This window comes from Schistocerca nitens, chromosome 4 (genome assembly GCF_023898315.1).
Source record: "Schistocerca nitens isolate TAMUIC-IGC-003100 chromosome 4, iqSchNite1.1, whole genome shotgun sequence".
NCBI classification, from domain to species: Eukaryota; Metazoa; Arthropoda; class Insecta; order Orthoptera; family Acrididae; genus Schistocerca; species Schistocerca nitens.
The window spans coordinates 297,945,849-297,961,345 of record NC_064617.1 but is presented as its reverse complement, the minus strand read 5'-3'; the positions used below and the strand labels follow the sequence as shown (position 1 = coordinate 297,961,345).

The following is a 15,497-nucleotide window of genomic DNA, read 5'->3' as shown; positions in this document are numbered from 1 at the left end:
CCAGTTGTCAGTTAAAATATGGTGGCAAGAAGTCAGTATTATAAGGCCACAAATTCAAACCTCATGGAATAGCTCGTAGACCCTTATTCACTTCCTCTGTGGGTTCTGGTGATATCATTCCATTGTGGTAAAAAAGAAGAAAAAGTTCATTTGGCTCAGACCCTGGAGCAAACATTTTCATTTGATGCAAATTTGGTAACTTGCATGTGAAATTACAACTGAATATGACAGAGGCATCTCGAAAACTAGCTGACGTTATGCTCACAACACTGAATTAGTGTCTTCTTAGAAACTGAAGATGTATATACTAGTGCTACTTGGAGGCATAATATCCTTGAATGGTTTCATCACAATGCTTCCGTGGACATTTTATTGTCTTTTTAAAGTTACCCATTTTGCTATAAAGAGTGGGGGGGTAAAAATCATAGAGGGAGACTAAGAGGTGAATACAGTAAGCAGATTCAGAAGGATTTAGGTTGCACTAGCTTTTCACAGATGAAGAGCTTGCACAGCATAGAGAGCTGCATAAAACATGTCTTTGGACTTACAACCACAACAACAACAACAACATGTTCCTTTTTATTCAATCACTATTTCACAAATTGAATGCTTTTTTCTGTCTGACCATTTGACAGCAAAATTTTGCCTGTCAAGAAAGTATTATAATTGTTATCTTCATCATTTTTAAACATAATATTCACTATCAGAAGACAAGTCGAGTTATCTATATTCCTGGATGATTTTCCTTCAAAGCAATAGCAGCCATTGCTTGCAGTTTACCATGGATTAAACTTACCAGGTTTGAGTGCTTAATAGAGAAGTCTATGTCCACTTACTCCACAAACTGCTACACACTTCTTAGTTGAGGATACTTTTGTAACAGTATTAGATCCTCCATGTCATAATCATTTCATGGATAGCTCTGAGGGAGGGGAGGGGGTGACTGAGCAATCCCAGTGTGCACTGTGTAACAGTTTGGGTATGCCATTTGATTACCTGATATTTATTTTCTTAGAAGTCATTTGGTTCAGGAGTTTATGTTTTGCTACTTGTAAGTTTTCTCGATAATTCTCTGAGTGAATAAGACTGAATAGACATCAGTGGATTTGGTACTACCAGACAACAAAGACTTCTGGTGTAACAGTACTGTGTTATAGTCGTGTGATAGCTCAAAGGGTACTTCAGCTGCAGTAAAATTACAGTTAAGCCCATGCACTGTGTATACTGGAGATAGCCTGTAATAGTTAACATTTTTAATTAATAGGAGGAATGGTGAGGTCAGCATGTATTTAATTCAAAAAGATTTTTATTATACTGAACTGATTGAAAATTAGAAATTAAAAGATTAAACAATGGAAAATCCAGGATGGAATGTAACAATACTATGAGAAGGAAAATTGCTACTCACTAGGTAGTGGAGATGCAGAGTCGCAGATAGGCACAAAGACTCTCACAATTAAAACTTTCAGCGATTAATGCCTTCGTCAACACTAGACAAACATACGCACACACGTCCAGTCATGCAAATGCAACTCACACTCATGACTGCAGTCTCTGGCAACTGAAACCACACTGTGAGCAGCAGCACCAGTGCATGATGGGAGTGGTGACTGGGTGTGGGTAAGGAGGTGGATGGGGTGGGGAGGGGGAGGGATAGTATGGTGGGGGCGATGGACAGTGAAGTGCTACAGCTTAGATGGAGGGCAGGAGAGAGATGGGAAAGGGAGGGAGGAAGTAGAGGAAAAGGAGAGAAATAAAAAGAACAGGTGTGGTGGTAGAATGACTGCTGTGTAGTGCTGGAATGGGAACAGGGGAGCTGGATGGGGGAGGACAGTGACTAATGAATGTTGTGGCCAGGAGGGTTACAGGAACATAGGATGTATTGCAGGGAAAGTTTCCACCTGCACAATTCAGACAAGCTGGTTCTTGTGGGAAGGATCCATATGGCACAGGCTGTGAAGCAGTCATTGCAATAAAGGATATCATGTTTGGTAGCGTGTTCAGCAACAGGGTGGTCCACTTGTTTCTTGACCACAGTTTGTCAGTGGCCATTCATGCGGACAGACAGCTTGTTGATTGCCATGCCAACATAGAATGCAACACAGTGGTTGCAACTTAACTTGTAGATCACATGACTCATTTCACAGGTAGCCCTGCCTTTGATGGGATAGGTGATGTTAGTGACCGGACAGCTGGAGGAGTCATTCCACCAGGTAATTCTTGCATTTCAAAACAACAGTGGTGGAGCTTTTGTCCGCAGGTAGGATTATAAGGTCAGGATCAGTTTTTAGTTGGTGGGACGTGGTTCTTTCTGTGGATGTAAGGTTAGTTTGCATGTTGGAGGATTTGGGGAATGATGGTGAGGCAAGGTTCGAGCTTAAGAAATTCTGGAAAGTTAACAGGGGGTGGTTTTGGGGCAGTGGGGGTGGATCAAAGTTGGATGGAGAAGTGCACTGAGTTACACAAGATGCAGTATTGGTCTTTGGTCAAGTCTCATTGGTAGGGTTGGTGGCGAAAAAGTGTTTCCACTGTAGGGACCAGGAGAGGGAGAGAAGCCTTTAATAAGTCCTGTGTGACTGAATTTGGGAGTGGGGCAAAAGGGGAGGCCTTTGGGAAGGACTGATATTTCTGTGGGGGCTGAGGCTTCTGGAGAAAAGGCTCATGACTGTGTTGCGGGTCTGTTTAGGTTCTGGATTCTGTGTGGTGGTGGGAGGGAGTTTTGGAGTGTGGGGTAAGTGTAGTAGGTCTGCAAGACAGGTTTTGTCAGCTATGAGGGGAAGTGGGGAGGTTTGATGAACAGTGGTACTCCAAGATGGGAGTAGGAAGTGAGCAGGATGGGGAGCTTTTTCAGGTGTCATTGTGCATTTTTCTCAAGTTCCTGCAGGGCAATAGTTTCAATGTGTATTATGGGCTCCAGGAATTTGGGACTGCAAGTGGACCACCTTGTTGCTGAACATGCTGCCAAACATGATATCCTTCATTTCAATGACTGCTTCACAGCTTGTGCCATATGGATCCCACCCACCAACACCAGCTTTTCTGAATTGTGCAGGTGGGAACTTTCCCTGCAATACATCCTACATTCCCATAACCCTCCTGGCCTCAACCTTCATTAGTCGCTGTCCTCACCCATTCAGCCCCTTCCCTGTTCCCATTCCAGCACTACACAGCTGTCATCTGTCATTCCACCACCACACCCAGTCTTTTTATTTCTCTCCTTTTCCACTACTTCCACCCCCCCCCCCCACTTCCCACCTCTCCCTTGCCTTCCGTCTAACCTGCAGCACTTCACTGTCTGCCACCCCTACCATACTATCCGTCCCCTCCCCACCCCAGCATCCTCCTCACCCCCACCCAGTCACCACTCCCATCATGCACTGGTGCTGCTGCTCACTGTGTGGTTTCAGTTGCCTGAGACTGCAGTCGTGTGTGTGAGTTGTGTTTGCGTGAGTGGGTGTGAGTGCACATGTGAGTCTATTGTTGACAAAGGCATTAATCACCGAAAGCTTTAATTGAGAGAGTCTTTTTGTTGTGCGTATCTGCGACTTAGTATCTCTGCTATATGGTGAGTAGTAACTTTCCGTCTCATAAAATTAAAAGGTTAATAGGTTATTGTAGTGGGACAGAATAGTCTCACTTTGAAGACTATAGAAACACATAATTTCACAGAAGTCAAGGGCTCTCTTGAATTGTATGAGTTTCTGTAGTAGCCATCATCAGTGTTACAGTTGTACCGTAATAAAATAATTAATGAAGTAATATTGATGAATCCAGAGTAAGCATTAACTATCAGAAATCACTACCTATTTCATTTCAAAAGTTTCAGAACAGTTATCATTGTCACATGAGAGGTAGTGTGTTTATACGCCTTAACTCCCATTGGCAATTAATCTGTCCGCACAGTGACACTATAAAACACAGTGTAGGAGGGCTTATCAGTCACAATTACTGAGGCTCTGTAGTTTCTTAGTAATGATTGGTGATATTTATAAGCTGGGATCTCCCAGAGTGGTACCTTTCTTGGTATCCTGGATGGATGTTGCAGATTTAAGCAACCTACCTCTAGAGCCCATGGAGGAAATATATATTCCAGAGGCAGCCTATCAATGGACAGAGTCTGTAACCTCACTGAGCTTATAATCCAGAGCACAGTACTCATGTTTATTTGTTACTGCTGTGTGTACATTAATTCAATGATAGAACTGTTGGTTTGGACATTTGGAACTTTTAAGTGCATTGCCTAGCTATTCAGTGAACTTTTGGCTTACTTCTTGCTCAGTGTTTGCCCTGTTAAGAGTTCTAGTTGCCCAGTATAGACAGTGAATCCCTATTGTTAACTTTTTATTAAATTGTTACTAAATATTCACTCATTCATCATCTTGCACAGGCTTCACAAAGGAAAGTGTTGTGGAATGAGTTTAAGTTCTATGTTAACAAACAGAATAAGCTGTTGGAAACAATATTAGTAGTTAACAGTTATTAAACTGTCATAAACTCTTTGTGACTACTCAAACTTAGTTTAACAAAGTAAAATTATCATGAAATTTGCTACTTTGGTGGAAGCTACTGTTTATTTTTCCTATTAGCTTAATATGAACATGATCAAATTTCTTTCAGTCAAAGAGCAACATTTGACTACATTTGCAACAGCTAAGGCCTGATTACAAAGAATACTGCTAATTCTTATCAGCTAACATGAAACTTTACTCCATCATCAATATAACTAGGTAATTTTTGGAAGTTGTGGCTAATTGAGTATGTCTCTAATTTTCATTTAAATTTGCAAGGATTCCTAATTTCTTATTTTATGTTAAATTGAAGCATCATAAAAACTTCTTCCACAGAAAATAGAAGCTCCATTCTGAATCATAATCAATGAGACAGAAACTACTTGAAAGTTCATTGTAGTGTTGTATAAGACACAGTGGTGGAAACTATCCCTAAAATGGGGAAGAATCAGCAACCATCAATTCCATGAGGATGCACTCCATTGGCAAAAATTCCAGATTTGTTCCCCATTATCCAGGAGGGGACTGCTGAGGAAGAGGTAACAAAGAGAAAAAGATGGAATGACTAATGATAGGATAACATTCTAAAAGTTGGACCATGGAATGTCTGAAGTTTGAACTTAATGGGAAAGCTAGAAAATCTGAAAATGAAAAAGCAAAGACTCAATAGATGTATTGGGGGTCAGTCAAGCAAAATGGAGAAAATACAAGGATTTCTGGCCATATGAATATAGGGTAATATCAACAGTAGCAGAAAATGACCAATGTTACCAAGAAATGATACTAACTTTAAATTATTATGCATGCTAAAGTTCACATTGAGTGTAAGATCATAGTGCAACAGACACTGGAAATTTTATTTTGAGACCCATCTGCCTTTAGTTATTTAGTTCTGAAAGTGATAGCAAATTGTTTATTTAAATGTATGTGATTGGTCAGCAAATTTTATTGTTATATTTGACCAATTGTTAACAATGAAACTTTCTGACCAGTTAAATGAAGATTATATAGGGAAAACATTGTATAATGTTGTAATCAATGTCTCACCAACAGTGGTGAAAGGTAGCTTTTAATGTAACTCAAGTGTTCTTGCCGTTCCCTCTTGTGCTTCTGCAATCATTTGCATTGAATTGCTGCAATTTGCCTTTGGTTTTCCTTTCATTTCTTCATTGTAAATTTTGTTTTTATATCATTATAGTTATCTGGAAACATTCTTTGTTTACTAGAGTACTATTTGCAAATTTTTGAATTTAAACCTTTGAAAAAACGGAAAAACATAAGATAGTGTTGCACTTACCATTCATACTGCATGTCTGTTAGATCTCCAGTCACTCATGGTCTTGTATGTCTACAGAGAGTGGAAGCAAATGCTATACAGTTTGTAGTGAATTTTATTAAATTTAAGAACTTGACAAATGTCTGCCTACATTGCCACATTTCACAAATAAGTAAGCTGAGAAACTGATAGCTGTTGTAATGTGCTTCTGCAAAAATCAATAATTGTATGTAAATTGTGCCTAAAATGTTGACTATTATACAACAATCAGTGATACTTGCTGTGATAAGTTTATTGTTTGGTGTTTCACAGCACAGTTCAAAAGAAAAATGTGTTTTCTTATTAATAATTGACTTTCAGTTATTCATTTAAGGATCTCTTTAACCATATTATCACTTAATAAACATTTAATGATTACAGATCAGTAGTTTGTATTATAGAAGAGTAGTTAAATATTACCTACAGGAACTTAAACATGCATAACTTTTTCATTCAGTATTTATTTATGATATGATCCCAAATTAAAATCTATTTTCACTGGTGGGACATCAGTATCGTTATTATAATTAATTGTGAAACAAATCTAGGAAATGAACCCCTTTTTAATCTTTTATGATACTGCTATTATGCTTTTGAAGGAGCATGCGGAAGCAACTGGCCTTTATAGCAGCACGGCAACTTGTGTTTGTGGACAGTGTTGATGATGAAAGTGTAGGAGCTCAGGAACTAATCAGTGTGATGTCAAACACTCACCTTAGTGATCATTTTCACAAATTGGCAAGAGAGGTAAGACTCTTAATGAGCTCAGACATCAGAGCTTTATATTCGTTATCATTTTACATGCTCAGAGCTGAAGTTGACAAATGTCATAACTGAAAGATAGCTTCATTGTTTATATACTTATCTCACAAAATCTTAATATCTGATTCTAAAAGTTCAGAACTGTCTTTACTGAGGGACAGGGAGAGTCTATCTGAAGTCAATGTTTATGTGTAGTAGATATTGTTTCTGCTTTCTGCAACAAAAAGTTAAGAAAGAATTTGTGCCAAATACTTACCTTATATTCTATCAGTTGGCTGTGATTTATTTATCTCTGTTCATTTGCTTTGGCTACAGGAGACATGAAAAAGTGTAGCTTAGTTCAGGAACAGAAAACTTATGTCGAAGAGATATAGAAGTATGATATATTAATGCTAATGTTGTTAATATGATGCTTTTTTCAAAACTGGGAATGGATGTACACTTATATTGGTAATTATCATTTCATCCATCATCAGTTCCTAATGAGTAGGAATATCTAAACAGAGATTCATAGAATTTTGGCTTCATGTCATGGAATTTTAGCTTCATGTTCTGCATTTTCTTGCCTTTTAATTTTTGTATTCTTTTGTTCCCATGTATTGTGAAGTACAAGTGTATTTTTTATGTGATGAATCATATGCGTAAAATTATTTGTATCCTTTGCACTACCAGTACATGAATGTTCTTAATGATTTTCCATGAACAGTTAAATTTTACTGTATAAGAAGATTACATTTCAGTAGATACATAAGGTATGAACTGGTGAAAATTGAGGGTAATGTTCTTCACAGCAGATTCAAAGTAACAATGGAATGCTACTTTCCACATGTTTGTGCAGGTGGCAATGAATAACTGTGCAATGCAAATGAAAAAAAATTTGTCCAAGAGATTTGAGACCCACCTTCATCATGTATTCATTTTTATGACTTATTTCAATTTCATGATTTTTGCTGGATCTGAACTGTACTGGTGTTCTTTTTAGATTGTCAGAGAAAACTGAAACTCTGTTTGTGAGCTATGCATGCATTAAGGATTCAGTTAGGAATTTGTTATGTTTCATGATTTTCAATTAATACACCATATTATTTGCAAACAAAATTCACTGAGACTTTATGTTGATGAGTAAATCAATGACATAGAACAGTAACAGAATTAGTGGCAGAATGAATTGAGAGACACTTTCTTTTATTATTCGTTTTCAGTTTGAAAGGGTAATAGATAAGTAATTGAGAAAACAATTATACTTTACCTTATGGGAAAATGGGCAAGAATGTTAATGGAGATAAGCCCAAGAGGGTGGTGGAAATAGAAGGTTGGAGAGGAAGTGCCCAACTCTGGAGTTCAAGGAGGGTAGTGGGTGAGTGGATACAAATCACATGTGTGACACAGCAAACACTGGGGTCTCTTGAGGCATGCTGTAATGTATGCACCTGTGTACTGGGATCACAATGGCAAACAGTTCTTTCTGTCCATTCATGCATTTTACCTGTGTAAAAAGCTGTTGGTAACAACTGCAGGGGTAGAAATGTTGGTGTGGATGATGTGTAAATTTGGAGTTCAGCTGAAAGTGAAAGTGATTAGTAAGGCAAGGATATTGGCAGATGTTGTCTCAATTGCGAGCTTGACTTTAATATGTGATAGCACATCTCTCTCTCTCTCTCCCTTCCTCTCTCTCTCTCTCTCTCTCTCTCTCTCTCTCTCTCTCTCAAACAAACACACACACACACACACACACACACACACACACACACACACACCACCACCACCACACACTACATGTTACCTAACTTCTGTGCTTGTGGCTGTGAGATCTGTCAGTGCCCATTCACATTTACTCATTATGATGACCAGTCATCATCATTCCAGTTAGTTAGAATTTTGTTAATATATAGCAATTTTTTCATTAAGTAAAATTATCTGATCTTACAGTACACAACATTTTTCAGGATTTACTGTAACTAGTAATTCAGTGTTCTTAAAAGAGAAGAACCACCATATCTGTTGTCCCAGAAGACCTTCATCTTAGTGCATATACTTCAGTGGTAACTGTAATGTGATAGTGTGTCATTCTGTTGTAAATAAATTCTCTACTCCTGCAGTGTGTAAGTATGGTAGATAAAAGGAACATGCATAGACTTATGAAGAAACTTGCTAACTTACTATACATTTTGTAAGTTCCCTACTCTTATTTCCATATCCAAATTTATCACCAAACGAGGTTACTCACTAGTACATCAGTACACAGCTGTATATCAGTATACAACTTATATAATATTTCTAACTGTATACCCCTAAATTGCTAGCTGCATTCCTTACAACTTGCATGTACCTACTTAATTGTTGAAATATCTTCATTTACATTCAATTAATGGGTATCTGAAATCAAAAACATGTTTTACCAAAATTGCTAATAATGATAAGGAAAATTTTATTTTAGATGCATTTTCCATAGATACATTGGTGTGTGTAGACATTTACTTTATTACATACATGTCATTTCTATTATGATTCTTCCAAATGAATTGGATTGTGTACTGATATGAAACTTCCTGAAAGATTGAAAACTATGTGCTGGTTTGGGATTCAAACATGGGACCTTTGCCTTTTGTGGGAAAGTGCTCCACCAACTGCACTACCAGAGCATGACTCACAATGCCTCCCCAAAGCTTTATTTTCATCAGTACCTCATCTCCTACCTTCCAAACTTCACAGAAGTACTCTTGTAAAACTTGTGGGACTAGCATTCCTGGAAGAAAGGATATTGTGGAGCCATAGCTTAGCCACAGCCTGGAGGATTGTTTCCAGAATGAATTTTCACTCTGCAGCAGAGTGTGTGCTGATATGAAACTTCTGGGTAGATTAAAACTGTGCACCAGTTTGGGACTTGAACCTGAGACCTTCTACATACCAAATATTTAACATTACACATACAGATAAAAACAGTCATCTGATTATGAGTTACAGAATGTAATTAAGATATCACATAGAGATTCATCTAGCAACAAAGAATAGTATTATTTGTTGTAGACGATAAAAAAATGTCTAATATAGTTAATACAACCAGCACAGAAACAGCAAACTGAATTATGTGGAAAATAGTCTCTGCATATTTGATACAAAATTCATATAGAGATTAAAAAGATCATTCAAGCAAAAAGTCTTTCAGCTTGCTATTAATTAATTTATTACCTCATAGTCATGTAACATCACTTGGAAGCAAGTTAAATTTTTGATACTACTGTTTTTAAAGCCTTGAGAAATTCTTCATGACAGTGTAGGTCATGTTTTCCCATTGAGTTGCAACTGTAATGTGAACAGCTCATTTCACAGTGAGATGGATTATCAGTTATGAAGGTCATAATTGAACAGATGTAGTATGTGGTGGTGGTGGCCAGTTTCCCAGTTGTTTGAAAAGACTATAGCTGGATATTCTTGGAGGCATTCCATACACAATTCTAATGCTTTTTTCTGTGTGGTAACTACTTTGTTTGATAATGGTGTATTGCTCTGCACGGTGATTCCATAGTCTATAAGTTAATGAAAATAAACAAAATAGCATACTTTGGTATACTCATATCTCAAATACTTGAAATTATCTTGATGACAACCTTTATTAAGATTTGGAGAATGTGATGATTCCCAGCCAAGCCTGCTGTCTGTTTGTATTGTGACCGAGATTTAAAAAAAGATCAGGGATGGCTCAAGAAATCAGCTGAAGCTGGTTGACCAGCCTGAAGCTTCCAATGGCAGATCACTGAGTACAAACAGGAGACAACAGTGAGGAAAATGGGCAGTGGAGATGGCACTGCAAACAAACAAGTTCAGCACTTATCCCAAGAGAGAAACTGAATGTAACAAAACAGAAACCAAGAAAAAATGGTGTGTTATGCCTAGTGATATGATTACAAGATGGATACAGCTCCAAAAGCAGGGCCAGAGTGCAGCAGAACTTATAGTCCTGCTGCAAGAGAGGTGTGGTACCATGGCAGGGCAAGGCAAGCACTGCAGAACATCATTGTGCATGCTCATGGACGTAGCATCTTTGCCTGCAGACTGTGGTCAACGTCCTTCCATCCTTTCCAGTTGGCTTTCAAAGTCATCAGACCAGGATACCTGATCCATCACCCTTGAAATGAGCACTTATGGCTAAAACAATCTGATATTTCAGGAGTTGAAGTGGTGGTATGGTTGGTGCCCTGGTGCGAGGATCCGGGAGTAGCCAGCATCGAACTGGGATGTGGTGACATGAACATCGTTGGCCATAGTTGCGAAGGCCAGGTGGAGACCTCCACCTCCCTGCCCATGTTCACAATAATTGCCACTGATATTCTGGAGCAAAGCTATTGTGCAGTTGTGGAACTGGCACAGGTTGTCTAGAAAAGGGTGGCTCACAGGTGGCAGTGCAGCCAGTAGGCACGGATAGGGTTGATTGGTACGATGGCTTCCAAAAAATTTCAGTGTGTTAATCGTCACAAGGTGCTGTCCAGTAGCTGGTGTCCACGTGTTTTTTGCACTATATGAGCATGCACACACTTCAGTGCCCTTGGGATAACACCCACAATGGCATGTTTGGGATTCCTGAGGCCAGGAAATGGAATAGTGTTCCTGATGGACTCCCATGGAAAGAGTTCTGCTGGGCTATGTCATTAACGGGAGTGGTCCTGTATGTGCTCAGCAACATTTTGAGTGCTGCTGTGGTGGTGGTGGTTCCCACTGCTTTCAATGTTTGCTGAACAATATGCTCCACATTGCCATTGGAGGACGGTTGAAAAGGAAGACTAAAAAAGTGTTTAATGCCATTGGAGGTGCAGAGTTGTTTAAATGTTGTCACAATGAATTGGAGCTCAGTCTTCGACATCATGATTTAGGGTAGCTTTTCAGTGGTGACAATCTGTAGGAGTGTGTTAATTGTGGCATCTGTTGTGGTGGACATCGTGCTGATCACAAATGAGTAATTAAAGTAAGCATCTATGACTATGAGCCACATAGAGCCCAGAAAGGAGCCTGCAAAGTCTAAATGAATGTGGTCCCAGGGGTGATGGTGGGTGTGGCCAGGGGCCAAAGAATGGGGTGGAGTGACCTGAACCTGGCACAAGTGGAATGTCATGCACTGTGGCTTCCACATCCTTGTTTAACTCTGGCCAATAAGTATGTTGCCACACTAGGGCTTTCACCCTTGACATTTCTCAGTGTCTGTGGGGGAGTAGTTGTGAAATCTGAGGTCCCATGGCAGTCAGAATGATGACATCAGTGAGTATCTGCTTCAGCATCAATCAGGAGGGATGTGGAACCACTAGCTTACAACATGACAGATAAATCCTGATTATACTAACTTATGATCCTGGCTCCAAATACTAACATAGGTACAAGTCCCACTGTCAAATGGCTGATTTCTGGGTTTTTAACAAAACATCAGTCATCAAGATGGCATTTACAATGCATCAATGAAGAAGCACTTGAAACATGGATTTGGCACTACAAGCAACCAGCCAGCATAACTAAAACGTAAGGGATGGCACTTGTACAGTTGTTACATGCAACAGCTAATGTTTAAAATGTTAAAAAACATGATCCACTTAAGGTCACAGCACCATTCAAGTGTTAAAATTAGAATAAACATAACTTGGCTTTCAGGTGTAACCAGGGCGTGGGAACCTTATAAGAAGCACAAAAATTCTCACTGCTTTCTGACGGATTCAATAGAAGGAAACCATCAGCATGTAGCTTAGCTCTCTAGACCAACTAGAATTAATATGATGGTGACAAGAATACCAGAGTAAAATAATTGAAATAGCACACAGTCTCCTGATCTGCTTTTCAGGGTGCTAATAGAGCCCTTAAAGACATAAGTGCCTCTAGCAGTGGCAAGCAAGCCGAGCACTCTTTTACACAAGTAACAGCCTCCTTAGGCACACTTCAGCTGGCTGCCCCAGTGCCTGTCATCACAGTCTGTATCACTCATGACACCTCGTAGAGAGCCACCACTAAACCCATGGTGCTACCCTCGAAGAGAAGCCCACAGCAACATGCACGTGCCAAATATCCTCTTGCTCAGTGCATTAGAAACCACCTAATTGCAAAATTTTGAGAGAACAACAAATATCCAAGAAGTTAGAAAGTGCAACAAAACAACTTGGTAAAAACAAGCCGGATGGCTCAATCCTCCCCTTCTTAAAATGAAGAGGAGGGTGGGATGGGAGGGAGCAGGGTGGTCAAGACATCTTACTCAACTGTTCCTCCACACCCTGGTTACTCACAACTTTTGATGGACTAGTGTGTGCCCTTACAACCTTACCACAGGATGTTTCTTGAACCAGGAGGGTAACGAGAGAGAACCTTGGTTTCCTCATAGGGATCCAAAAAGAGTGGCATCACTTTACATGTAAACTTGTCAGTGCTTTTATCCTATGCCCAATTTTTTAAAAATAAAACATACCAGCACACAGAGTGAGGGGTCACCTACCTATGTTACTTCAAGATAATGGTGACTTGAGAGGGGAGGAAGAAATGAGACTAGCAAGAGCCGACTGATGTGATTTGTGGCGCACAGTACTCAGAGCAAATGTCAGCCAACCTGTTGACTGGTCTTGGTGAGTCTGGTCACTTGAATGAAATGTAAAATGTGCAGCCTTCAGGTTGTGAGTGATGCGTTCAGCAAACAATGGCTACAGATGGTGTGGCATCATCATAACATGGCAGATGGTATTGCCAAAGCAAAACTTCCTGAATTTTTTTGCAATGTCATTTACTAATACCCTGGGCGTAACAAAATGGAGAAAACCTTTGATAAATGTTGTGTAGTGACACCAGAGGTACTTGATGTACTAGGAAACAACCACACAAAGTGGAAAATGGCATCTACTGCCACCAGTAAGTACCTATTTCTCTGTTTAGTGCACAGAAGGGTTCCCATGTAACTAACAAACAAATTTTCCGTTGGGTGTTCTGCTCTGCATAAACTTAGTTTTCCTCTCTGTGAACTTAATTCTCCTCTCTTGGAATTAGGATTAGGACATTCTTATTTAAGGCCTGCCACATTAAACTCTCTTTAATTTTCATAATAGTTTTGAAAGTACCCAGGTGCCCTACACAGAGAGGAAAATACTTAAATCTTAGCTGGAACTAAATCAGATGGTAAACAGATCTTAGCTTTTCTGCCATACCTAGTTTTGTAATTCAAAATTCCCTTGCTCAATAAATACCCTAGAATCACCTTTCCCACCTCCAGTTTACTCTTAAGAACACCTAAATGAGGGTCATTGTCTTGCTTGGCACTTAGATTATCAGACAGCTTGGGCACTTCACTAAGGACAGCCCCAACACAAAATTCATTGCATACATGAGATGACAATTCCTCAGGTTCCTCCTCGGGCTGAAACATGTGGCTCTTAGGTCATTGGCCACTTGGTTGCCAGTTCCCCTAATGTAACGAACCTCAAAATGGAAAGCTGATATTCAAACCACACCCTTGCTAGTCTCCCTGTCTTGCAAGGATACACCAACATCCAGGATAATGCTCGGTTATTTGTTTCTAACAAAAACTGCCTGTTTTACAAATAAAACTTGAACGTTTCAACACCAAGCAACACCATCAAAGCCTCCAGTTCATAGACTAAATATTTTAATTTTTTTCTGCCTCTGATAAACCCTCAGAAGTGTAAGCTATGCATCAGTCTGAAATATGGATTAGTTATTAAAACACAGAATCCCTAAAACAGGTGCACTGGCTAGGGCAATCTTTAGTGTGTCAAATGAAGCTCATTGTAACACTCTTCAACTAAAAGGTTTCCCATTCCATCATGACTGATTAAGTGCGGTGGCTAACTGAGCAAAATTTGGAACAAAATTCCAAAACAATTCACCATTTCAATGAATCTTACAATATCTTTCTTTGCTTGTGGGAACAGGGAACTTCTTCACTGCTATGCTTTGTTGCTGATCAATAACCACTCCCTCAACAGAAACTTTATGACCCAGAAATGAAATTTCTGTGTGCATTAAGTTAACTTTGGAAGGCTTAACAGTAAGACATAGTGCTCAGAGCTCAGAGCTTAACAGTAAGACCAGCCTCACATAGCTGCTCAAGCACCTGAGAAATATACAATGAATGATCTTCAAAGTTATTGCTATAAATCACATCATCATTGAGGGAGTTGTACACACGCTTCTATTTGAGGTCTCCTAATACCAAACCCAACAAATGGGACAACACAGCTGTTCTTTTGGCAAGACCAAATTGAACCCAGTTGTATTCGAACAAATTCCACTCTGTGGTAAATGCAATTACAGGTTTAGAGTCTTTTGCCAAAGGTATTTGATGAAACACTTGATTTAGATCAAGGATGGAAAAATACTTTTCCACAGAAAACCAAGCAGAAGTATTGTGTAGACCAGGAAGAGGAACAAATTCAAGAACAACCATTTGATTTATGGCCCTGTAGTCTTCTATCCTTGGAGTTTCATCACCAAAAACATTGATGAGGCATAGGGAGATATGTAATTTGTAGTTACTCCTTCCATGAGCAATTTATCTATAAGCTTCCTCAATTCCTTCATTTTAGGTGGAGATAAACAGTAGGGAATTTGTGGACTGGTACATTATCTAACATCTGGGTTATGTATTCAGTCTTATTGGTGATACCCAAATGGTCCATCAGTACTTCCAGAAATTGCTCTGATACCTTTACCAAAGCCTCCCTCTGTTCTGGACTCAAGTGTCGTGTCATTCTTGGAATTGCTGGTTTGTATGGTACATGCTTTCGGTCAACACTGATGTTGATGTCAATGCATTACAGTCTAAGATCAATGTGAAATGATGCAGAAAGTTGCAGGGCACCCATTACTTATTTCTGGATGACAGGTGCAGATGTGAAGGGGTTATAATATTCTTGCTGCACAATAGGGTATTGGAC

The 15,497-nt window shown here is 39.3% G+C and overlaps 1 protein-coding gene across 1 annotated transcript in view; it reads left to right on the top strand.

Moving 5' to 3' along the window:
* LOC126252262 (26S proteasome non-ATPase regulatory subunit 2-like) overlaps positions 1 to 15,497 on the top strand; it is a 201,206-nt gene that overhangs the window by 52,213 nt on the left and 133,496 nt on the right. The window contains exon 8 of the mRNA XM_049953134.1: positions 6,423 to 6,570. Coding sequence (XP_049809091.1) covers positions 6,423 to 6,570 — 148 coding nt within the window. The remainder of the gene's footprint in view (positions 1 to 6,422; positions 6,571 to 15,497) is intronic.